At 37.8% G+C, this 27138-nt stretch overlaps 1 protein-coding gene across 2 annotated transcripts; it reads left to right on the top strand.

The window, feature by feature from the left end:
- Positions 1-191: 191 nt before the first annotated feature.
- Calb1 (calbindin 1) lies at positions 192-27135 on the top strand. Of its 2 annotated transcripts, none has more exons than XM_039110854.2 (11): positions 192-455; positions 935-1011; positions 4526-4600; positions 14795-14878; positions 14980-15036; positions 18229-18306; positions 20141-20196; positions 20303-20342; positions 20492-20545; positions 23344-23415; positions 26650-27135. In XM_039110854.2, exons 1-11 carry the CDS (start codon positions 377-379, stop codon positions 26737-26739), a joined length of 762 nt encoding a protein of 253 aa, XP_038966782.1. In that variant the 5' UTR covers positions 192-376; the 3' UTR covers positions 26740-27135. The 2 variants fall into 2 exon arrangements, with proteins under 2 accessions (XP_038966782.1, NP_114190.1); NM_031984.2 differs by lacking the exon at positions 26650-27135 and adding an exon at positions 23738-24656 and having other exon boundaries at positions 262-455.
- The last annotated feature ends 3 nt before the right edge of the window (positions 27136-27138 follow it).

The raw sequence follows: 27138 nt of genomic DNA on the forward strand, positions 1-27138 counted from the left end.
AAAAGCCTCTCTGGATCAGGGGGATGTGAGGAGAAATGAGCCTGAGAAAGGGATCCCCACCACCTGCTGCTTCCTAGACTCCAAAACTCCAGCTCCAGCTATTTCCAGGGAAGAGAGAAATCTGGAGGGGAGGGGAAGAAGGTTGGTGAGAGCAAGAGGCGGGAGCTAGGAAAGGGAGGCAGGAGGAGGCGTGGCCCGGCCTGGGGCCGGCGGGATAAATACTGAGAACTGGGTGCGGGGTGCGGAGAACTCCGGAGGACGCCCGAACGGAGCAGCACCGCGGACAGCGCCCGGCCGCGCCGCGCCCAGCTCAGCCTGCTCAGCCCTCTCATCCCGAGGTTCGCGCTCAGCGCTCTCTCAAACTAGCCGCTGCACCATGGCAGAATCCCACCTGCAGTCATCTCTGATCACAGCCTCACAGTTTTTTGAGATCTGGCTTCATTTCGACGCTGATGGTGATTATTTTTCTCTTTTAACCCTTTCAAGACCCGTCCCCATCCTTTCCCTCCCCTTTCCTTCCATTGTGCTTCTTCATCTCGTCCATCGTCTTCTGTTCTTTTCGTCTTCCATCACCCTGCCTAATCTTATCCCCCGCCCCCGCCTGCCGACCCGTCATCCTAGAAGTTTAAATTGTGTGTACGCCATCCTCATGCTGTAAGCATCCACCTTTCTAGGAACGGTAATGGTAGGACAGAAGGAAACTCTGTTCCCCAAAAGTTTCAAACACCATCCCCAGCACCCCTACTACCCTCCTATGCCCTCTATGCAGTTGAAGTTTTACACCTCCGAAAGCCAAGCGCTGCCGCGCGGCTGTACCATTGCTGATTAACCGGTGCTCGGGATACATAGCCTTCCAGGATGTCTGTCCTGGAAAGAACCTAGAAGAAACTTAGAAAGAGACATCTGACACCTGGGTGTCTCTTTGTCTTTTCAGGAAGTGGTTACCTGGAAGGAAAGGAGCTGCAGAACTTGATCCAGGAGCTTCTGCAGGCACGAAAGAAGGCTGGATTGGTAGGCATGGGTTTGTGCAGGACCCTTCAACCATATCCTTGTGTTTCGTAAAAGAGGTTTTGTGGGTGAAAGTAAAGGCTTACTGAGAAAGGCGAGAGAGGACGTATTTCCAAACTGCATCAGGAGAAAAAGTGTGTGGTATGATGTGTGTGTGTGTGTGTGTGTGTGTGTGTGTGTGTGTGTGTGTGTGTGTGGTGGGGGGGGGTATCTAAAGAGAAAATCCCTACTGTCTTAAATCGGTCATATATATATATCCTATAATCCTCCTTTCCTTAATAGGTCTTAAAAGGAAATGTCAATGTGCAAGACCCTTCGTTAGATCCCCACCTCATCACTGAGTTGGTTGTGTGATTTCTAACTTCTCTTTTCTAGACCATAAGTAAGGGGTAGAAATACATTCCTGCCCCTTGGTGGTCATGAGCAGATCTGCAGATTCTCATGCCAATTTCAGCTGCGAAGTCAAAGTAGCTGGGAAAGGAGTGGGGGAGGGGCGAGACTACAGCTTGCCTTGACCCTTATTCCTGAGAAAAGATAAGCAACTTGTAATAAGCGTGAGTGAGAATTTTGCAAGAATTTTTTTTACTTTTTTGTTGGAGAGAAACCCCCCAAATTAAGAAAGCAATAAAACAAAGCACTGTAAGAATTTCATGTGTCGTGGAAAGAAAAGAATTCTGATGAGAAGCTATTAGTGATTCTTTTTAAATAAGATATGGTTTTGACATAAGCCATTGGTTAAATAAATTATAAATATTGTTTAATAATGAATTCCTTTGGGCCACATTTATTTTTTGGGAAAGGATGATGCCAATATAAAAATAAAATGTACCCAATCATCTTTTAGACATATGAGATGTATGTGTAAAGAGTAGGTTGAGAATTTTACAGGTCTGTTGGCATTTATGTAAGACTGCTTTTCAGAAAGCAAGGTTGGATATCGAGTAGTTAAATGTTGATAGCCTTTGGTCTTTTGGACTATTATTACAAAGAAGTTTTTACATAAAGATAATACACATATCATCCCTAGTTATAGCATGCCGCCATTTCTAGTGCCGTGTGTGTGTGTGTGTGTGTGTGTGTGTGTGTGTGTGTGAGAGAGAGAGAGAGAGAGAGAGAGAGAGAGAGAGATTAATAGGACAGTTTTTGGGTTTTGAGGGTTGGTTTTTGTTTGTCTGAGGATTTTTGCTGTTGTTCTGTCTGTGGTGAGATTTGTATAGTAGATATTCCTTTACAACAGTAAAAAGAATCTCCATACAGCTGTAAATGCACTCTGATGTATTACACGCAGACTATCAGGTTGCTAAAATCATGCCAAACTGACTTTAAACCAGATCATGCTCTGGGTATTGTTTTACTCAGATTTAAGATTGTGCAACCTAAAGTGTAATAAAATAAGTTCAAATAAAAATGTCTTCTATGCACTTTGCCCTCTTTTCCCCTTATGCATTAGCATGCAAATAAATTCATGTAATAATATCACTATAGTTCTATGGATCTTTAGCTGATAAGGCAGGAGTTTTCTTCCTCATTTAAAATACATTAAATGTATATGGAAAGTCTTATTTTCCATAAATGTTATAATTACAGTTTTGAATGGTGCTTCTAATAGCTACATGATCATATTTTAATCTCTCAGAAGCAACTTTAATATTGAAATTGAGTTCTATTCTATAAATACATGTGTTCATGAGATCTGCATTTTTCATCTCATTTTAATACTTTTTTATTTAAAAAAGTTCAGGTGGAAGTTATAGAATGTAGAGAGAGCTTATTTCTTTTCTCTGCCTCCTAGAACCTAATTTTGGTCCACAAGAAGGTCTAATTAGATTATAATTTGATAATATTAATCTTTCATACAAGCATGTGGCCCTATCAAATTGCTTAATACCTTGATACCTGAGTATTTTTTCTGAGTTACATAATAGGCTTTGGTTAGTTAACTAAAAATCTAAATTAAGATCTAGGGAAAGAATACATATATATTATGCACATTTCATTTAAACTAGTGATCTATTGCCATGAATCTACTTTTATGTGTTTCTGCACTATAAAAAGCACACATGTGGACCTGATAAACCATACTTCTCATTTCCTGACTTATGAGGACAGAGAGAAACGTTGATTTGACTCATCATGTTAATAATATGAATGTTTTCATTTTCACCAAGTGAATATGGTAGTCCAGTGTCCTAGTTCCAAAATCACCACTCTTCTGCTCTGAACAATGTGTCATCATTCCATTCACACTCATCTTTATAAGTCTGCAGTTGATGACGATGGTGATGGTGGTGACATGCTCCTCACTATTTAAAACATAGACTGCAACACAGTTGCTTCCCAGAAACTTCCTGAGGTGTATATTAAGTCTGCTCCTAGAGCTAGTAGTATTTCATAATTTTAATATTTAAATATAAAGTCTTTGTTTTTTGTCCACTTAAAACGGTGTGTGAATGGTCTGGGACTGATGTTCACATGCTTGGCACTGTTGAGTTATACACTTTCATTTTCTTATAATTGTTTCCAAACCAAAATTTAATAAACACAAACTGAAAATTACCCATAGCAGAAGGGTTCTTCAAGGACAACGGTGTAACTAAATTCATTTACTGCTGCTTTCTACCTTAGTTCTGCTACACATTTACAATGGCTTCAAGTGGGTAAATACTGGCATTCATGCTTTGCAACTTCAGTGTGGTCCTTACATTATATTAGACGAGCTTCTACCCCTACAGTAAACTTGAGGGCTGGCACTGCCATCTTGTTCATTAAGGTGAAGATTGAGTCCTTAATTTGCTTTCTCAAGGAGGTAGAATAGGGTATTAGTAAGAACTGACCTATTTTAAATAGATCAGTTCACGTAACAGATATTTAAAGTGGACTTTGTTTGAGACCCATTTAAAATAGCTTACAGTTCATAACTTTCTAGTATGCTGATATGTAAAGAGATTATAAACAGGAATAACAACATTGAAGAGTAAAAAGCCAAAGGAGAAGGTAGCACTTACTTACTCATGCCAAAGTACTGTTTATTATAAAATAAAATACATGGCAAAAATAGTATCTTGAGGAAAATGGAAGCTAGGGAAGCTTGACAATGTTTTCATATGTTCCTAGTGAAAACACAAATTGGTCCAGTCATTTTCTCCCACTTTTCTCCTCACACTTTTCTCCCAACACTTAATTCTCTAATTTTATTTAATAAACAAACACCTGCTTCAAGCCAGAAGGATCCATTGTTTCCAAACCTTACAGCTCTTTCACATATGCATATTTTGCTTGTTGAGAGCCAAATACCTACTCCTACCTCCCACAGATAAGGCGTTATATTAAAATAAGGAGATGTTATCAAATAAGACTATATAGCATAATAAAATAGCCTTCCATGGAGCAAACATTTTAAAAGTATGTTAACAGCTATTCTATTTCACGTTTAATTTTTTCTTTGCAGTGATTTATTAACATCATTATAAGAACTTTTTTCTACAAACATCTTATATAATGTTTTTTATAATTTTAGGAGCTATCACCTGAGATGAAAACCTTTGTGGATCAATATGGGCAGAGAGATGATGGGAAAATAGGAATTGTAGAGGTAAGGAACCTATGCATCTGTCTGATGGAATGAGTGAGCTTCAACTTTAAAATTTATCAGGTCATCTTAAGTCAAACATAACTCAACCACAGAGGTCATTCAATGTCAGTGATATAGAATCTTGTCTTCCCACACATCAAATCAAAGATAGTAACAACTTAAAGAGACTGGAGCATTTAATGTAGTCTGAATCCTAGTCTGCAGACTTAGAAGTGCAATGCTAAATCTCTCTCACATTCCTGCTCACTGATGTGGCGGACCAAGTAAGTCCCACCTTCTAAGTGAGCCTATTCTCATAGTCCCCTCCATACTCTCCCCAGCACAGTGCCCAACACTTAACAGTGTAAAGTTCTCTGTGATATTTTCAAAGCAAATCTTTTCAGGCCCATGAAGTTGTCATGGCAAAGGCTGCATCCTGGCTGGTTTCTGAAATTCTGTTTCAGATTGATAGATGGCCTTAGCAAAGGCACAAGAACTTTCCTACGGGGAGTGAACACTTTACTCTCTGGTATGTAGGCACGCAGTTGAATTTCTAGAGGTTAAAACTGTGCATGTCAACTCTTGCCTTTTGACAATGACTTTTCCTCTTAAAGACATCTTATTATGCCTGTAATCATCGAGGAAAGGAAATCATTTATGCATCCATCGATATTCTCAATTTGCAAAACAGATGTGGCTTCCCTTATTCCTACAAGTGATGCCTTAGCTGTGTTTAGCTCTGCCACCTGTTTTTTTTTTAAACTGGATAGAAAGCTTTATCTAGAAAAATGAATAAGAGCATATTTTTTGAGATATGGCAAACCACTGTGTTCATAAAAACATTCTCAGTCTCTTCAGTTGTGAAGTGCTGTGGCCTTCAAAAATTAGTTATAATTTACTTTTGATTCAAAGAATTAACCTGGTTTCCAAATAATTTATCTTATTAGGACACTTGTGGTGCCAGTGTGAAATACACATATTTTTAAACACCTACTACAAATAGAGTGAAGGGAGGACAGACTATTATTATCTTTGTAATTAAAATTTCTCCCTGGAGCATACACTTTCCCCTTTTGCCTGTGTGCAACTCATTACTGTATAAATAGGTAATAGTTATTGAAGGTACAGCTGATACAGAGGCCGACTAATCAAGACCAGAATAATAAAACTGTTTCTGACCATATGTAAAAGATAAATAATTACTCAAAAACTAGTTTGAACGTCTATAACGCGTGATATTCTAGATTGTCTCTTTAACAGCTTGGACTACTTTATAATTCTAGGTGAAGGAAGATTATCATCTTGTATTTAGCAATTTCACCTTGAAGCAGTCTAGTGAACTCAATTATTTATGGTGTCATTTGTTTGGTGAAATGAGATTATGTAGCAAAAGCATGCACCTTATTCACAAGATGTTGAATAATTAGGTGAAATGAGTGAATCCAGGTTATACTCTGGACTCATCCTTTGAATTTTAACATCAATGAGAAGCTGGCACCCAGCAAACGCATTGTCTTAAGATATGATAAAACACAATCTCCACAGGTTTAAGACAATAACTGTAAGAAGGAAGGCAAAATGGGTTTTGAATGAATAAAATGAAATGGGGTATAAAAGAAAATGGCTCTAAGAAAGAGAGAGAATAGCAAACCTGCCAAACTGCATAGCTTGATGACCTTTGTGCACTGTACCTTGTGAGCCCTCATAACAGTTATTAGCCAAAATTTGGAGAAGGCAACTGAATGAGATTATCCAAAAAGAAGAGAAGTTTTAAATAGGCGGATGGGAAGAAGACTGCCATGGTGGTTTATAATGTATGTCCAGGGTAGCTAAGAGCTGAATGCTTACCTGGAAAAAAATATTAAAATGTTACAGGAAGCATACAGAAACCAGGGAGATGCTGGGGGAGCTGCTGGGGGATGTGCACACTGAGATGCACAATTTGACATGAGATATTACATGCTAAGACGTCCTGTGTGTAATGAGGCCATCCAATATAAAAAGCCTACCTGGCTATAAGAGAACACAAAACCCCATGTTTCCAAAATGGTTCACTATGCCTTAGTGTTCAAGGAACACCTGTATGCTTGTATGTAATGTTCACTTAATTTAGACTCCAGGACTCATTGAAGTCTAATCAAAGTAAATTAACATGCATGCAGTAATCTGCTTCCCTGAGGGCACCACCAATTTTTTAAATTTTAAAAAGGAGAAATGTTACCTAATTTTTCAGTGTTCTGACCTGATACTAGACTGACACTTTCCACAGAATGCATTTTACCTAAACATATTTTTTAAATGTTGATATGTCTAATGTTCTGAATTTGGTAATTTAATGACTTTAGTAAATTTTAAAATTCACATGAAGGTAGTTCAGTGATAACATAATTGTTAGTATAAATTCAAAAGACAAGCATTGAAATTTGAGATAATTTAACAAACACCACTGCAGTTAGAAATGTTCTAAATTTATTTAGATTAATATTGTTCCAATGTTAAGAAGGTCCATTAAAATAATTAAGTAGGAAATCTCAATGACTTAGCAGGTCATCGATTTTTTTTTCTCACATGAAGTACACACAGATATTTCTTCCTTTTGCTAGAGGTCAAACCTTTAAGTGCCTCCCTCTGTTCCCGTGGGCGCTGTGCAGGAGCCTATCAACCTCTGTAGTCTTAGTGTTTCTATCTGTCCAGGTCAGTGCATACAACTGAAAAAAATAGATCTAAAAGCTATTCTAACCTAAAAACTGCAACAGCCACTGAAGGGAAGCGGAAAGTCCTCAGCCATTTTCTCCTCTCTTCCAAGGTGGAATTTAAGCTTGTTCACTTACTCGAGATGAAAGTTAATTTTCTTGCCAGACTACTCGTCTACCTTAGAATGGTAGAAACTGATTAATAATAAAATCCTGTTTGAAATTTTGTTCTGGATAGACTTAAATGATGTATTAGAAACACCTTTTGAATATAGGGTGAGATGGTAAGGGATAAGTGTCTCAAAATAAAAATCTTACATTATCTGACTTTAAAAGTGCCTCACACTATAAGTTATATAAACAGTCTCAGAACATGTTTCCTGGACTATGGGCAAACACGACTGGGCACTAACTTCGTATGTCTATTATGAGCATGTGTCAAACGAGATAATTCAGGTCGAGCACAATACTGTAATAGCCTATGATGCACATTTGGCATTATTATTAAATACAGAAATAAGCCACTGAAAAACCTACTCTATTGTCCTAAATGTCAAAACTCCTTTCTCCTTCTCACATAATTTATTAAATTTAAGTTATTAAACTCAAATATTTTTAAGTTCATGATTATTTACCTTCCACACTCCCTGGATTTACTTCTCATTGACAGGAAAAGCCCTCTGGCTCCTCAAATGTAAAAAGGAACCCTTCCTAATGCGCGCTCAGGAAGGGTTATTTGTCCCACGGTTGCCTTCAAATGTGATGAATTCTGCTCTTTTGCATGTTGATGTGTCTGTCTCAGCTCTTTGTCTCTCAATGAACTTCCCATCCATGGCTTCTCCTGACGTGTGGCATTTTGCTTTATCTTTTGTGTCTATCTCTTGCTTAGAAATTTTTTATGGAAAGGGATTTTCTTTTTCAAATCATCTGTCTTCCTGTAAGACTCTTACTATGACGTAGAATTTAGCAGCCAGATGAGGCAGGACTGGGATTCCAACCTTCTCTAAAGCATGACGCAAATGCTCCACATTCTGCAAGGGAACGGAGGGAGATGGCAAAGCAAGTCAAACTCTTGCTAGGGCTGAGTTCCCTGGAAGCTGACCTGAGTGAAACCACAGTAAAAAGGATTGGTAGGAAGTACTTGGCAGAATGAAAACAATAGGCCTGGGCACTGAGGAACGCAGGGCCCTCATAAACAAAGCTTTAATGGAGACTTCCTCTATAGTGAGCTTTGTGGCGGGGTTACTCTTCAGAGATCTCCTAAATTTTGAGTAAGAGGGTAGGGTTTTTATACTCCTGTGTGGATTAACCATGAGATTCAGCCTTCTTGAACCTACAGATGTCTTCAGCGCAGACACTTCTGCAATGGGACAGTTGAGTGCACAATAATACTTCTGGAACAGGAAACAACTCAGAGAAGCATCTCCTAATATCCCCACCAGCCCCGATCCATGGCCCAGTAATAATCTGAATTATGTCCAAGGGAACTTTACTTCCAGTAGACGTCAGTAATTTCATTTGTTTTTTTTAATACATAAAATTAATTTTGTTTAAAGAAGATGGTACTATAATGACTAATGCTAACAGTTTAATGAGCTTTTGAAAGAATGTTTTGCATATAGATGTCGTCAATATTTTTATAATTAAGATAAAAACAGCACACACAAAGAAATATACATTTACGCTTTCCATTAAAAAAAAGTGGGTATGGTGGTGCACATCTTTAATGCCAGGTGATAGGGTTTACAGCTCACTCTAGACAAAGTTAACATCATTCATCTTCATCGCGTCAGTAAAATGTAGATGGTATCTTCAAGGACAGGCAACTAGAAAAAAAGTTTGTTTCCCCACTTTCAGTGCCAAGCAACCAATTCCATAAGCAAAGATTGAAGATATTCCATCTGTACCTACAGACATGTGTCTTACTTTCTGTTCATTCTTTTGATTCGCTCTAATTTTTTTTCTGCAACTCCCAGTAAAGATTGGGGAGTTCATAAGAGAGAAAGCAGGTAGCCTAGTGACTAACAAATCAACCAAGAATCAGGGCTGGGAACTTCTGTGGACGTAGTGACTTGAACATTTGAGAATAAAGTGGTCCTAACTGGCGTTCTGTGAGAGACCTTTGGCACATCCTAGACCTTGTCTTGACTGCTATAGATGGAGAATCTCCATGCTCCGGTTGAGATGTGAATAATGACTTGTATGCATTGACAAAGGGAGCAACAGAAATCACAGCACCACCCACATTGTAGAATTTACCTTGAAAGGAAGTCTTTCTATTCACCCCAGGCACACATTATCCAAACACATGCATTGCTTTTTAAATAGCTATTTTGCCTTACAATGATATTTTTTTTCACGTTAGTGATGTTTTTTTAAACTTCTTTTTTTAATTTATTTATTTTATTTATTTATTTTAAATTTATTTAATACTTAATAATAATTCTTTGGTTTCTGGGCAAACATCCCCCTCCCCCCTCCCCTTCCTTATGGGTGTTCCCCTCCCAACCCTCCCCCCATTGCCGCCCTCCCCCCAACAGTCTAGTTCACTGGGGGTTCAGTCTTAGGAGGACCAGGGCTTCCCCTTCCACTGGTGCTCTTACTAGGATATTCATTGCTACCTATGAGGTCAGAGTCCAGGGTGAGTCCATGTATAGTCTTTAGGTAGTGGCTTAGTCCCTGGAAGCTCTGGTTGCTTGGCATTGTTGTACATATGGGGTCTCGAGCCCCTTCAAGCTCTTCCAGTTCTTTCTCTGATTCCTTCAACGGGGGTCCTATTCTCAGTTCAGTAGTTTGCTGCTGGCATTCGCCTCTGTATTTGCTGTATTCTGGCTGTGCCTCTCCGGAGCGATCTCCATCCGGCTCCTGTCCGTCTGCACTTCTTTGCTTCATCCATCTTGTCTAATTGGGTGGCTGTATATGTATGGGCCACATGTGGGGCAGGCTCTGAATGGTAGTTCCTTCAGTCTCTGTTTTAATCTTTGCCTCTCTCTTCCCTGCCAAGGGTATTCTTGTTCCCCTTTTAGAGAAGGAGTGAAGCATTCACATTTTGATCATCCGTCTTGAGTTTCATTTGTTCTAGGCATCTAGGGTAATTCAAGCATTTGGGCTAATAGCCACTTATCAGTGAGTGCATACCATGTATGTCTTTCTGTGATTGGGTTAGCTCATTCATATATGAGTAAAATTCATTTTTAAATAAGGTAGTACTATAAGCAACATTAAAAACTTAATGAGATTTTTTAACAGTTTGTATATAGATACAGTCAGTATTATGTCATAATTAAGATTAAAACAGCATGCACAAAGAAATATAAATCTATACTATCCATAAAGAACAGCGGGTGTGGTGGTGTACAACTTTACTCCCAGCACTCTGGAGGCTAAGACAAGTGGATCTCTAAGTTCGAGGGCCGCCTGGTCTACACAAAGAAACCTTGTCTAGAAAAGCCAAAATGAGAAGGAGAAAGAAAGGGGGAAATGGAGGAGAAAGAAGAAAAGGAACAAAAGGAGGAGGGAGAGGAGGATGAGGATGATGACTCTTTATATGGGACAGTCTAGAATTCTCTGATCTTTAAGTGAGTTATATAAACTTTATAGCACAAAAGTGGGTGAATTTTCCAAATCTTATATCTAATCATTACTAACTAATGTATTCTTTTACTTTTTCTATGTTTAGTTGATGGATTTTTCAGAAGTATAGTTTTTTAAAAGAAATCGCTCTTTTTAGTTTAAGACAACATATGTTCTATGAAATTTAGGTAATATAGAAACTTATACTAGTAAAAGATGTTGGTTCCAAATCATGTCAATGAACTATTTTTAATTTAAAAAAATCATCAAGAAAAATCACAACCATGTAACCTAGGCACCCGATATGCTAGGTTTTCTTGAGTCTGGATGGGCATAGGATGCAGACTAGTTTTCTGAGTTCTTGAAATGACCTGAGAAAGAACCACTGAAAACATTAAAATTTATATACTAATAAGTAAAGAGTTGAGATTGCTTATTTCCAGTTTCATAAATGAGTGAATATGCTAATCATAGCTGTCACATAACACGAACAGACTTCCAGCATTAAACAAAACCTCCTAACATGCACGCTTATCAAGTTCCATTGGTCAACTCCTCTCTGACCTATTTACTCCTTCTTTAAGATCTAGGATTTCGGGGTTGGGGATTTAGCTCAGTGGTAGAGCGCTTGCCTAGGAAGCGCAAGGCCCTGGGTTCGGTCCCCAGCTCCGAAAAATAGAACCAAAAAAAAAAAAAAAGATCTAGGATTTCTATTTTGCTTCTTCTTTGTTCTCACCCCTCTCCTGGATAAATATTTCCTCCCTCCTCACATCATTTGAAGTTCTAAAAGAAGTATTCTGCAGAATGACTTCAGTATTCTACACTAGGCTTTGGGAGTGTGGTTGTCTCTCCTCCCTTTGAAGGCTGGCTCTATGCCTACAATTCTCCCTCTCTCTTCACTTCCCTCTTAGCTTTGGTGGAGATCTGCTTTGTGGGCCTAACTCATGCTTCTTTAATAATGAAAATCATTTATAGTCACTTTCTACTAGGACCAAATACAGGTGCAGAGGAAAGAAAGACTCATAAGGAAAATGATTTCTAGATTTCCCTGAGTGAAAAGAAGCTCAACTTCTCATAGCCACTGGTAGCAATCACCAACAAAGGCTTCATTTGCATTTCAAGAGTGAGGGAGCAACCAACTCGTCCTTCTCTGTAAGCAAGAAGAGTGTTGCAGCCTTAATTTATTAACAGTCATAAAATATAACGGAGTTTCAGAGTCTGCAAGTCACCAGATCAGATCATTCAATTTGTATCTCAACTCAAATATTGGGCTTTGAATTATATTGAACTGTATTATTTCTAACAGGCAGAATTTTATAGGTAAAGAAATCAGCTATACAGACAATACCTGAATGTTGTAATGAGATGCCTGAAATATATATATATACATGTACACATATATATACAAATATATAAACATACATATATGTATATACATATATATTACTATGTATATTATATTTTATATTTACATATAATCTCACAGTAAAGTGATATTAGTATATTTATGGATCAAAGCCTGATTAATTTCTAAACTTCCTGGCAAATCCTAAAGCCCTATTTTCATCTTTTAGGTGTGTTATCATCTACATACACTACTTCATATATACTCACACTAGTTATCATCTACCCAGATCAGTGGCCTTTGCTTCTAGTTAAGATATTCTCTGACTGGGTCATACTAAACATTGACAAGATTTATTTGTTTTGTCTTTTACATTATTTTAACGAGTATGGGCAAAATTGAAATTTCAGCCATTTTTCAAAGACTGAAAAGCAAGACAATTTAAAGGACATATTATACAATTCACATATCCATAATGCAAAATGGCATTTTACATTAAACTTCAAACCTTAATGGACCTAAAAGGTTGGAAGAATTTTAAGTGGATGTGATGATCTTGCCCATTACTTAGTTGAACACTTAGGACATCTTATGGCCTTAATATTAATTTCAACCCTAGCTTCTTAAACTGTGGCTAATGACCTATAAAACAGTAAAAGTTTTCCGAACACACAGGAAAAAATGAATTAATTCAAACTTAAAAGTGTAACGAATCCAGGGTGTTCCTGGCTCACTTGCCATGTACGACATTACTGTAGCCTTGGTGCTGAGCACACATGTTCACCTGGCACTGCACATGCATCATTCCATGCAACGCCAGCAAACACTGCCTGAAACTCCCCAGCTATCATTAGGATACCCTGTGAGTTTCAGTCTTTTTACTCTACATATGAAGTTTTCTACTCTTGGATTAACATTATAGTCTAATTGTGGGAAGCAAAGACTTCTAATATTTTCCTTCCTACTGCCATTCCCGAACGTACATCAAATTAGTATATCTGTGTTCTGTATTACAATGTTTGGTTTTGTAACGTTCTGTTAGAAGTGGCTGAACTGAGTTTCACAAAAATTCATTGGATGAATTCTGGCTAGAGATTAGGAAAGAATTTTCAACAATTTCTGTGGTGGTGCAATAACATGGTTGTGCCATTTTATACTACATATTTATACGAAATGCCGCTCACCACACTAATGATTTTATTGTACTTTAGGGAAATTGCTACAGACAGATCAGTTCTAAGAGATTGAAGATGTTCTACATTCTGTAGTATCAAACATCCAGCCGAGATGTAACCTTTACATAAAAACAATTTAAGTTCTTTAATAAGTGGTAAAATTACATAAAATGAATGATTTTAAACTAAATTGTTACAGTTTATTATCTGTTTTGTTTATATATTTATATTACACCTGCCTGGGGCCACCTAAAACATTCTCAGGAGAAATTTAAGTAGCTCTGATCTAGACATTTAAAGTGTAAGGTACCAAGGATAAGGGGTCACGTCTGCACTTCAGGGAACTCAACCGCTGCTGAAAATCAGTCAAATATTGTATGTGAGTATTCATTCTTTAATGGTAAAGGGTCAGTAATTCCAACAGCACATATTTTGAGCCTGAGACATTCATTTCTCCTTCACCTTCTTTTTCTAGTGATGAAGGTACTGAGGGCCAATGCAGCTGGGGAAGTTGCCGGGGACCACAGCTCATTAGCAGCAGAGCCAGAAATAGAAGTCACACCAGCAACGGGGCCATCAATCCAGCTCCCTCCTTCTCCACATGCAATAGATTAGTCTCCAAATGGGATCTGTGACTCCTTACTCCTCGAGAGGGACAGAGAATGGGGGAGGGAAGGAAAGAGGGAGGAAGGAAGGAAAGGGAGGAAGGAAGGAAAGGGAGGAAGGAAGGAAGGAAGGAAGGAAGGAAGGAAGGAAGGAAGGAAGGAGAAACAGAGGAAGAGGCGTTGCGATTGTGAAGAGAGATCTAAGGGAGAATGTCACAGAGTCACACAGTGATGAACAAAGATTAACCCGAGCTCCGGATTCAAGCAGAGATCACAGTTTAAGAGTATTGTCTGGCTTCCCCTCTTTCTGGTGATATGCCTCTCTACCTCTTTCTACTGTTCTACAGTTGTTTTAGGCCCCTCTCCACTGTGTTTCTCTCCAGAACTAGACATGTGTACGTGTAATTTTTCTTCCTCTCATCTTTATGCATGTTTCTCACACTTTCTCATCCCTCGTGAGATTTACAGCCTTGCTGTGTCCCATCCTGTGCACCGCGAAAGAACCAAGACCTGATCGGTGGCTTAGGGGTTCGGCCGCAGCATCTGCGTGTATGCACAGCAGATCAAATGTGGTCACTACCGCCATCTCTTCTTCTAGGCATGAAGGTCCTCAGGGACACAGATACCGAGTTTTGCAGAAGCGAAGCACCAGACAGGGACAGTGAACCGTGTCCTCTCCTCTACTAGTCAGCTCATATTTATCTGCTTCTCCTTTCTCAGCCAATAGCGTTGCCCACAGCCCATGCTGAAGCGAAACCGAAGCAGCAGGCGATGGCGTGGGCCCTTTTCCAGGCTCCTCATGTCTGTCTTTCCATCTTTTCCAGTTGGCCCATGTCTTACCCACCGAAGAGAATTTCCTGCTGCTCTTTCGATGCCAGCAACTGAAGTCCTGCGAGGAATTCATGAAGGTAAAAAAATCACCCTCCCTGGAAGAAAGCTGCTGGGAGTAAGGCAATTGTTGGGTTTATTGATTTATTTAGATCGGTTTCCATCTCCAAATTTCTTACAGACTTGGAGAAAGTATGACACTGACCACAGTGGCTTCATAGAAACGGAGGAACTTAAGGTGAGTGGATCAAAGCTGAGGCTCAGCACGCTCTTCCCAGATGCAACCATGAACCGCTAAGGGATTCGTATCTTAAAAAACTAAAACCCTCCTACAGAAGAAACTTACGTTGAGCAGTGTGGCACATTTGCACCCACTCTTCGCATCATTAGTGAAACACCAGATCGAAAGACAGACTTCAAGTGCTTCTTGAGATTCTATTCATCTGTGTGAGAGATTAGCATTTTCTGTGCTGTACCTACATCATTACATAAGATAGATGGGTGGTTGTCGTACATACACAGAAGTAGCTAACCGTGCCAGCTAAGTATGCTACCACTCTCCGTTGAAACTGGAAGTTTTATTTTATAAATCGAGCACCTAAATAGATTTCCCTCTGAAAGAGACAAGTGACAGAGACCGTGTGGTACTTATGCATATTTATTTCACCTTTACCTATATTGTGTGAGATAAGCATTACCCCAGTGACAAAGGGCCTGTAACATGTTGAAGAACCTACTGAAGACCATACAGAAAGGACACACAGGGCTGTAATGTTTAATCCCAGACCCATCCGTATCGAAGCCCTCAGATACAGTACATAACCCGCTGCCTATCAGCAATACAAATTATACAAGTGTGGAAAACTAAAATTTTGAAAATGAAGCTATCGATTCGTACATCACAGACAGAACTCCTCAGCGATGAGGAGACATGTGGGAGAGAGACATAAGGAAAAGTGATCTGAATCGAATACAACCTCAGGACAAATCTCCATGGGATTCTACTGTTTCCTATCTTTAAAGCAGGGGTAACGATACCATGGTATCAGATAAGCTATTGAGTCCCAAGTAAGGCGTGACACACTCTTCTATGAAGTGTAAGGCCTAAGAAAGGACATTACACTCATTACAGGAATGAGAACAGATCTTCCACCTCATTTCCCCCAGCCAACCGGAAGACGCCTTAGTCAGAAAGGCCCTACTTCCTCTACCTTCAGAATGTGGAGTGATTAGTGGGTGAAAGGACTATTGAGATGCCTCAGGGGTTAAGGCACTAGTAAGTCTGACCACTTGATCTCCTGAGCCCCGAATGGTGGAAGGAGAACTATCTTCTGATCTGTACATGTGTGCCATAGCACCTGTGCACTGTCCCACTGACACACGCACACGCACACACATGTTTATTTTAATTCTTAGAAGGGAAGCAAGTTAATATTGTTGAGAGCGTGTGCTTTCTATGTCACAGGCATAGCACCGCATCTGAATTGATTCTCAGCATTTATTCTTCAGAAAATTTGCCAGGCGAGTTTACTATGACTCCCAAGGTTTGGAGAGACAGAAGTTCAGAACAGCTGGCGAACTTTTCATCGTGACACAGCTGCCTGGGAAGGGAACCTAGGCTTGGTCCTAGAGTGTCTGCTAACGTCAAAAAAATATGGTTTTTCTATAGCAGCATGTGCCTCAAGCTTCACCCACCGTAGAGCTGCTTCTGCTTGGCTAGGTGGGAAAATGGGAGCATCATTTTCCTAATCACACATGATTAAATCTCAAATCGATATGATTTAAGAAGGATAGAATTTTAGAGATGGAACTGGTACATTTGAACCACTGTGAAAATGCTATAAGCGTCAACTGCAGCCTTTTTAAAGCACTAACACTTTTAACATAAGGTTCTTGAAAGCAACGTCTTTTAGAAACATTGCTCTGTAGCTAGAGTCCACAAGCTGCTAGGGGAGATATTGTGGTTTTATTCTTTTAGACTAAAAGAATCATTTAAAAGAAACAAAACTATCGCAGTACGTAATGAAAACTTTAGCTCACTTCAATTCTGACCTCAAAATATTCTGAGTCTCATTCTTTGTTCTAAATTTTATCCTGAGAAAGGAAATTCTAAATAGAAGTCCTCCTCCCTGGAGAATTTTAAAGATACATTGGCATTCTTTTTAATGGATATTTCAAGAAAGCTAATTTTAAGATCCATAATAGAGTAAAACATCACTTGCTCTCAGACATGACTTTGAATCCTAGTGTCCCAAGGTTTCTTCCAAGGCTATTTTTGTGACCACCATTTCACTGTCTGATGAGGCTTTTTATTTAACCCAATTAATCTCTGACAAAAAAGCCTCAGAAAGCTCAAAAATAAACCTCACCCCCACCAGATAACTTTGAATTTTCTATGGATTTCACTGTGGATCTGAAGCAGAATGTTCGAAGGGATAATAAACGCATCAAACCAGGAAGCAGCCCTCCCTCAGAAAAAAAGTAAAGAGCTTGTTCTCTTTAACGAAGGAGCTGGAGCACGGTGAGGGATACCAAAGAAATGTGGCCCTCCAGGACTTTCTGGGCTCAGGTCTGCTCAGTTTCCATAGCTGCATTAATTCATTTTCCGAGGAAAAGAAAGAATGGCCAACGAACATTCGTGCAGGAAACGAAAGGCTATTACATCCCTCAGAATCCACACTGACGTCTGTATAGCAAGCCTTTGTTAAGCGTTTGTTTAATTTTTATCTCTCTCAAACAAAAATGAAACTTGCTCCCAAGTTCCAACTGTCGAGTTAATAGTCATTTGCACCCTTCCCACATTAAGCTCTGTTTTAATGTGATTCATATGTCCCTCAAGAATTTGACGTTACCAACTGTTGTACTTGGTACAGTCAGCGGAAGCATGGAAAGAAAGAGTCTGCATCCGGTGACGCCTAAAAGCTAACCACCAGGCCATCTGGGGGGATGGGCTTCACGCTCGCTGAACACTTATAGGCAAATATGTCTCAGGGTGTGGAGGGAAATGCATTTGAATCAGAGCCATATTTCCATCCAGATTGCTGATCGTTTTTCACACAGATTAGAGAGGTACAGATATGGCACCTTATACTTCTATCCGGAAGATCACGTGAATACAGGGGAAGAGGAGTATCCATTGCGATAACATCTAAAGTTTTAATTCCGGCCCTTTTACATTACACAGTCCACACTCTCCTTTAATCCCAACCATAAGAGCACAGCATAGCTCTGACTGTGTCACACTGGGTCTCAGGAAGAGGCAGGTGTTGTGCCTGTCACAGGTCGCTTCATTTTGGGAGGCCACAATGACAACCTGACTTTCCTCTCCTCACCTGGCTCTACCACAGAATACTCTGCATTCATCCAGATATATTTTGTTGCAGGCGACACGTTATCCGTGACATTTTCTGAGTGCTCTTTTTCTCAACAGAACTTTCTTAAGGACCTGCTAGAGAAAGCAAACAAGACCGTGGATGATACGAAACTTGCTGAGTACACAGACCTCATGGTAAGAGCCAACTAGAAAAGACTTAGGCGAGCGAGAACTCATCAAGAGCATTGTCTGTGGTTTTGCTAACTCTTCAGAGTACCTAGGGTGGAATAAATAAACCACAGCTTGCACACCACATAACTACCGAGGAGCATTTCTGAGGAAGCTATGCCACATTCATCTCTCAAAACATAGCCTTTCTTTAAAAGCCGGAGTAACTGTATCACTAAGTTATATACAGCTTCTACATGCTATCTTTATACATAGCAGATAAGTAACATCACCCTTTGCTCATAGAAATTTTGAGCTTATTGTTGTCGTTGTTTAGAAGACCATAGACTTTTCGAGAGTTTAATAACTGCTCATTATTTTATTCATTAAATGACTTTAAATGAGGTTTCCTTTTCCTTTGATTTTTTATTATTTTAAAATATGTTATCCATGCTATAAATGAGCATATTCAAACACACTTTACACTTGATGTTTTACTAAACATATGAGAAGTACCTTTATAAAATATGAATAATGTAGCCACAAAACTTCTTTAAACAAAGGTGTCTAATGCAAACAAATTAATGAGGTTCTAGAGAAGATAAACAGTCATGAAATTACTTGTCTCAAGTAGGTGGTTTACTTACCTAAACACATCATAGAATTAACAGTTCCAAATAATATATATGTTTATATTTTCTCTACATACTTAAAAAGTTATTACACGTTCATACCCCATGGGTTAAATAAATAAACCATAAACCATTACTTGTGTGTTATATTAGATTTGGGATAGCCTGAGGAACAATCTTCTAGAGGTTTCTGTCCTTGTCAGTGCTGCTGAGATTTTCCTTCCGGGTTTTAAATTCTCAGTACAGTTAAATCTGTTCCTGTAGCATCAAACAGGTGAGAGACATTCTTGCTGCATCATGAGGGCAAGACCTAAGCTGTCTTTGGTCCTCTCTTTGGGGAGTGGACAATAACCTACATTTATCAACTTTCTCATTTGTCTCGATCTTAAGGGATTCTATTTAAAGTAAATTCGCCTTTACAGGTAGGACTCTGAGGCTGCCTTTCATAAGTGACTCAGATGGGAGCTTCCCCCTGTTGGTCTGGCCCAGTAGATCTGATTAAATGTCATAAACCAGTTCCAATCCAGGAAGTAATTAATCAAGAGCTAATTAAAATTTAAATATATAGATGAGGAAACATTTCCCTATGGGCACTAAACTCTGTGATCTAGTTGTCCGGTATCTCGGTAGACAGCGTAAAAATATTAGAATTTATTGTCAAGGGTTTGTAAAATGTTGTGTCGATATTAACCTTGAAAAAAAAAAGATGTACTTCCAAAACAGAATTCTTACATCTCAAACTTTTCTCTAAAGAACTCTCTAAACCTCTAGGCACTGTCTTTAACATGGCCTTTTTCTCAAATATATTTTAAAATGCTACATTTGGAATATTTAGTTATTAACATTTCCTTCATTATGGCAATATTTACTACTTTCTAAAAATGGGAATGTTTCCCAAATAAGTATATGTATTCATGTCTAAGTACATCTCAGTATGTGACATTTAAGTACAAAAGTGAGTTAGGAAACATTAGTAAGTTTCTAGTATCCAGTGGAAATTAAATGATTTGAGATTATTCAAAATAACTTAGTCTTGTTACCTACTTAACTGCTTTTGTTGAATTTCATGCTTTAAAAACAATTAAAACAAAAAAGCACGCTGGGGGTGTAGCTCAGTATTAGAGAGCTTACGTTACAGCCACTCAAGATGTTTGATTTTTTTTGAATGTTTGTCTCCTTCACTCAATAATGTATAACTCAGTGTCCCAAACAATAACAATACCTTTCAGCTGAAGCTGTTCGACTCAAATAATGATGGGAAGCTGGAGCTGACAGAGATGGCCAGGTAAGGTTCAGAACTGTACAGATGTCATTAGGAAAAGCAGGACCTCACCTAAATTCCCAACCCACTAACAATGGTTTTTTTTTTTTTTTTCTCTCTTTCCCAAAAGGTTACTACCAGTGCAGGAAAATTTCCTTCTTAAATTCCAGGTAGGTGGTTTTTTCTCTATAGTAAATAATGTTTTCCTTAAAAACTCAAATCATAGGAGATTTGTTGAGAGAAATATATATATATATATATATATATATATATATATATATATATCACTTTTTGACTGAACCTTTCTTCTGACTCCTAGGGAATCAAAATGTGTGGGAAAGAGTTCAATAAGGCTTTTGAGTTATATGATCAGGTAAAAGTATTTTCTTTCCTTTTTTTCTTTAAAAAAATCTTATGAAAATCATTTAATATGAAGTTTATCCTCTTGTGATGTTAAATGAGACATGTATGTATTAGCTATAGGGGCAAGGTTGGATGACAGTTCTTTAGAACTCACTCACCTTACTCACCTGAGACTGGACATTTACTGTGACTTCCCATTTTCTCTGCCTCCCCTTCCTTGACATCCACTAGTCTCCTGCTTCCATGAGTTTCACTAGTTTAGAAACATTGTATAATGACCCTTCTCTGACAAACTTATTTCACCTTGCATGCTGTCAAGTTTTACCTATTTTATTATACATTACAGACTGTCCTTTTTAAATGCAGAATAATTTTGTGTTGTATGTGTATTTATGATTTCCTTATAGATATTATTTCATTAGGCTGTTTCCACATCTTAGCAATTGTGAAAACACTGAACGAATATAGAATGTTAATACCTCTAAGAGATCCTGAACTTTTAGATAAAAGAACAGAATTGTGATGTTTTCTATCACATGTTAGTTCTATTTTTAATTTGTTGGTGTGTCAACATTGCTGAACCATTTTGATTTTCTATTAACAGTGTACATGTTTCCAATTTCTTCATATCCTCACTAACACTTACTTCCTTTGCTCGTATACAATAGTTCTTCTTGCAGCTGTGAAATGCTACATTATTTGTTTTAATTTGCATTTCTGTGATGAACAATAAGGCTGATCACCTTTTCATAAACTGATCAGCCATTTATATCTTTTGGGGGAAGTATCTATTCATATTTTAGCCCATTTTAAAATAAGATTAGTTTGATGCTGGTGAATGACAGATATTCCTTACATCTTTTTAATATTACATTCCTTTAGATAAGGAATTATTGCCTTACCTGATAAATAGTCTGCAGATATCTTCTCCCATCTGCAGGCTACCTGGATGGCTCTTTGCAACATCTATGTTGAGTTCCATTGTCTTACTGCAGTTTATGCTCTGTGCTCATAACCCACAAGCTCACTGCTAAGACTGCTGTCATGAAGTTTCTACCTAGTTTATATGTTTATGTTGTCTGCTTTGGGTTCTGGTTTTGACACAAGGTCCCATGCTGGCTGGCCTGAAACTCATGATATTAGCCAGGCTAGCCTTGAACTCACAGACCTATTTCTAATGCCTCCCAAGAGCTAAGATTAAAGACGTGTATCACCATACTTGGCTCTAGGGGTTTTATATCTTCATGATTTAAATATTTGTGTTGTGTTAATTTTGCACAGATGAAAAGCAGGGGTCCAGATTTTTTCCCCTTTTGCAGGTGGATACAGTTTTTCCTCATATTTTTTGTTGAAGAGAATATGTTGTCCCTATATTCAGCCTCCTAGAGAAAGATCAGTTGATTCTTTGCATGTGGACAAATTCCAAAACTCCTGTTCTGTTCTATTCTATTCTATTCCTCTCTATTCATCTCTGTATCAGTCTCTAATCAAATACCATACTGTTTTGGCTACTGTAATTCGAGTACTTTGTTTTGAAATCAGAAATTGCTGGTGCTGTTTTCACATTTGTTTGCACAGGGAAACATGCCACAGAATGTCTCTGTCCCTAGCCATCTTACCAGTCTGACACCTCCGTTTTCATCCTTTATTTTTTTTCTCTTAACTATTTCAGCTTTGGGCATTTTGTGATTATATATGATTTTACTTGTATCTTTTATATTTCTTCTTAAAATACCATTGGAGTTTAGAAAGGGATTGTGCTGATCTTTAGAATTAAATAGTATGAACACTTTAAGGAGATTAAGTCTTCCAATCCATAAGCACAGGTGCTTCTCCATTGGCTTATGTCTTTGATATATCACCCAGGTTTTACAACTGTCAGCATGCTGTGTTTCACTCTAATTACTAAGTTCACTCTTAAGCAGTTTATTCTATTTTTAGAACTATTGCAAGGACTGGTTTGTAGGTGCAGATTTTTATATTCTATGACTTTATTAAACTTACTTATTAATATCAACATGTTTTATCTTCAGAATGTTCTGTATTTAAAAATCATATTGTTATTTCTTTCTCAATTTTTTTCTTGTCTATAATTTCACCCTCTGGAAAACCTGGATAGTGGTCACCAAAAGAAAACAAGAGCCTCAAACTAAAGGCTCACAATTTTTACAAAGCATGAAATTACACAACCAAGTTATTCATTCAACATTCTCGCATTCCATGACCTGATTCAGATGCTAGCCTAAGGCATGCCACTGTGAGGATCTGAATAAGGAGCCCAAACCCTCTGAGCCTCAAGCTTGTTTGTAAATGGGAAACAATAACGACGATGACTGGCAGAGTTCAATGAAAATTAAACTAGAGGAAACAGTCCACAGAAGTTTCTCTCAGTAAAACAAAAATTACAACTTCATGTATGAGAAAAGATTAAGTGGGAGTTTGTTAGTTCATGCTTTTGGCTTCTAATTTTTCTATTCCTGGATCTAGACTCTATACAACTGCCACCGGCTGGTGTGACAGTAAGCCAACCACAGCTTCCCCAAGCCAGTGGTCTCCTTTGTCATAAGAAAATATTTAGTTTTACTTAATTACTTATACCAATGGAAAATACTTCAAACATGAAGTGAATTATTAAATGTGAGCATGCTCTGAAATTTTCAATCTATTTCACAAATGTAAGTGCTCACCTATTTTGGAACTCTTAAGGGCTCTACCCTAACACAGCAGGTTGGGGTACTCACTAAAGGAGATTTTATCGGAGGGCTCCAGTTACTTCTAATATATACTGTTTCATTTCTTCTCCCCCAGGATGGCAACGGATACATAGATGAAAATGAGCTGGATGCCTTACTGAAAGACCTGTGTGAGAAAAACAAACAGGTAATTTAGTAGTCATGTCAGTTATTTCTTAAGCAGATTTTAGGGAACTGCCCAGAAACAATCATACACCTGTTGTGGAAATATAGTGAAAGAAGAAGACAGAAGTAGATTTCAATTCTTAACTCAAATTGAGTCTAACACAAATCAGTAAACTGTGACAGACAGATTTGATTTAGAAACGACCTGGTGACTACTCGCATTTATAAGAGATCTCTTCTTAAAGGATTGGTGTAACAAGCAGTTCCTCAAGTTTTATCACTGGCCAGTGGTTAACTAACATCCATTTTTAATTGGATTGCAATGTTATCTATGTCCTATACAGGAATTGGATATTAACAATATTTCTACATACAAGAAGAACATAATGGCCTTGTCGGATGGAGGGAAGCTGTACCGAACAGATCTTGCCCTTATTCTCTCTGCTGGGGACAACTAGAGTTGGTGGCCACAACCACTTGCTAGTGATACATTGTATCTAAAACCATAACTGTGCGCTATAAAGGAGTAGGCTGTATTTTCTTTTATATCTGTAAATTCTACTGCATATAGAGAATTATCCAGGATGTGTGGCACATTCTTTTCTGCTTGTTTCTATACTGTTTGTAATGTACAGTTTTTGTAAGCATATAATTGAAAAGAAGAAAGTCTATGCTTAGGCCAGTCAGTATAATCCATTTTCAAAGATGAATCTAACATGATTCTGCTTTCATAAATACAGATGAACACTTGGATTTCCCTAAAACTCTACCATCTCAACAATTCTAGTGTCAGATGTGTAAATGCACAGCTGTCAGTGAGTAAAAGAATAATTCATGACAAGCCAAGTGTTTTTTAATTTAGGCAATCATAGAACTGTCCCACAAAGCACTTCTGTGCTGTTTCCATCTAGTGGAAGGGATGTGCTTCTGCTTGTGAAGCACCAAATATCAATAGTTAACTATGGCTTTATCATAAAACGATCTCCCTAGAGATTTAATTTACTGATCAGTGGCATGTCTACTGCTTGAATAGATACCACACTGTTGGTTCAAGCTGGCTTGGTGGCAAGGGAAGGTAGCCAGATGACACATAAATCTGTCTGATACTATGCCTATATTTCCAAGAAGTCTATTGCAGAGAGTATGACCTTAGCCCATTTTCTAAATTATTTTCATGTGTTCCAGATGACAATTATTCTAGTAAACTGCTGTTTTGTGTCATATTCTGTGTGTACTCTCTGATTAAATTCAATGTACTGAGTATTCTGGTGTCTAGTTTGCATACTTCCTGAATTTTCTATGTAGAACTGTTCATTTCCACCCAGGGTATCTGCTGCCTCTGAAAATATTTTTTTCTAGCTATAACTACTCTATTTTTAATATGTAATTGAATTTTAATGTAAGATTCACAGAAACCTGATCATTGAATGTTATTTCATCAAAATTTGTGTATTCTGTGGATTCTATGTTTCATATTGAGATCAGCATTCAAAATAGTTCTATTTCTATCTGCAGAATTCCAGATGAGTTGAAGATAGGGTCAGAAAAGAAATACTAGTGTGATCATTTATCTTATATACAAATGATATTCTAAAACCCTCACTGACCCACATGTAACTCAGTTTCATGTATCCTTTAGCTAGTGTGTCCTATTCTGGTCATCGGTGACGAATCTTGATTAGTTGCCTGGATTCTTTATTATGAAGCAAGAAACAATGGCAGCATTTATGAATTTATAGTTAGTACCTAATGAAGTTTTTAGGTCAGCTGAAAATTCCTAAAAATAACAAGTGTGGAATCTTTTCCTCAAGAATGAATAGAAAAGGAATCTGTCAAAACAAACAAACAACAGAAACCCAGGAGGACTGATAAACTGGCTTTTGTTTCAGCATGTATTTGGAAGCAGTGACTTTAGACTAAATTTATCAACCAAGAATAAAGAAAATTACATTACTCTCTCATATTTGTTTTTGCCCCAAAGTGTTAATTGTCATACAATCTATTATCAATTAGGGTAGAAAAGAAGATACCTTGAATCATTTTAGCCTAAGAGTTCTAATACAAATTTTGTTCAGTGAATGACTACAAGCCTTTAGACTCTTTAAATCAAGAGTTTTAAAGATTAACTAGGAAAGAAATCCTAGACGATCCAAATATTTAGAGATTTCTTTTTCCTCACGTGATTTGGCCACAGTTTTTATGCAAGGTCTAAAAAGAAATAGGAACAGACAAAAATGTGTTAAATTCCATTTATAGAAATGTTTGTTCAACAAAATAGACCTTAAAATGGTACCAAGTTTGGCATTCTTAGTCATAACAGTAGAACAAAACCTACAATATAAAATAAAATTGTCATAGTTTTTCTGATGTTATTTTATGCTTTTTGGGGGGTATTCATCTATTTATTTATGAAACAGGATCTCACCACATAGCATATACTGGCCTTGAACTCTTGATCCTCTTGCCTCAGCCACCCAAGTGACAGGATTACAGCTGTGTGCCACCATACCCAACACTGGCATTTCTTAGAAGATCTTAGAGTACTGGTAGCAACAACAGTCATAATTCTAGTAGCAGAATCATCATGGTGGAGTCGGACTCCTGAACACTATCAAAATACTTATACTGTATTAAGTCAGCAGATCCTCCTCTTGGGAAGAGAGCAGAAAAAAGGATAAAACAAATATAAATCTAGAAATATGAATGTAAAACCACTGGTACAAATTCTGCCTCAAAATCTTAAACAAAATACATTTTAAGTTTAGTTTCAATATGAATATAAATGATATGCAGATAATACTAAAGGTATCTTTAATGCTCTGGACACCAAAATAGTTTTTAGCCATTTAGAAGAAACATTGAAAAACCATTCTCTATAAAAAACACATACACACACACCACTAAGAACGAAAAAAAAATGTAACACAAGTAACTGACAAAGACAGATAGCCAAAGTACACATTATTCCTAAATATTAACTTTAAAATATAACACAATTGAGAAATATGTGAGGAAATTGAGAAAATAAAATGTCACAAGAGGATATTTCCTTATCCAAGAAACATAATTAATAATCATTTTTATTGTTAATCATAAGAAGCACAAACTTTAAAAATGGGATCCTACCCATGAGGCTGTGGTATGGTGGAAATACCCCCATTGTGTAATAGCAGCTTAAAGTATAAACACTTTGGCAAACAATTTAGCAGTGTCTCCTCGATTTGAACATACTCCACTAAATTTCCATTCCATACAGCTGGACAATTTCACATCAACATACTATCAACCTACTGGAGAACATGTAGATTTTCATCTGACAGACAAGTTCACAACAACCTTGTATTGAGAAGGGACTCAAACTAGAAGCCACTGAAACATCTATCAACAGCAGAACTGCCAAGCTGGGGTACATACTCAGTCCACACTTTCAAAGAAATGGTATGGACCAATTCCGATGCATCAGCAGCTTCTACACAGGTAGCACCGGTCAAAACCAGAACAGCAGGAAATGCATTGCATGTTTCAAAAGCAGGCATAATGCTTGTATAAATGCCCATCCCAAAGAGGAAATAGCAGCTTCTATGAGGAATAGGGGTGGAGTTTCTGAATTCTATTCTATTTCAGAACATTATGTATGTGTTGATTTTGTGATGACTCGTTGTTTATATTCTTCTTAAATTAGAAGGTTTATTAAAATGGGATTTTTCCATGTTAAGAATTTTATAAATTAGCTTAGACCCTGCCA

Source organism: Rattus norvegicus, chromosome 5 (assembly GCF_036323735.1).
Source record: "Rattus norvegicus strain BN/NHsdMcwi chromosome 5, GRCr8, whole genome shotgun sequence".
Taxonomy (NCBI): domain Eukaryota; kingdom Metazoa; phylum Chordata; class Mammalia; order Rodentia; family Muridae; genus Rattus; species Rattus norvegicus.

Excerpts from the sequence above, each read along its gene's own strand:
- Calb1 (NM_031984.2), top strand. The coding sequence starts at position 377 with ATGGCAGAATCCCACCTGCAGTCATCTCTGATCACAGCCTCACAGTTT. Across the intron at positions 1,012-4,525 it reads CACGAAAGAAGGCTGGATTG|GAGCTATCACCTGAGATGAA; the intron begins GTAGGCATGGGT and ends TTATAATTTTAG. Across the intron at positions 14,879-14,979 it reads CCTGCGAGGAATTCATGAAG|ACTTGGAGAAAGTATGACAC; the intron begins GTAAAAAAATCA and ends AATTTCTTACAG.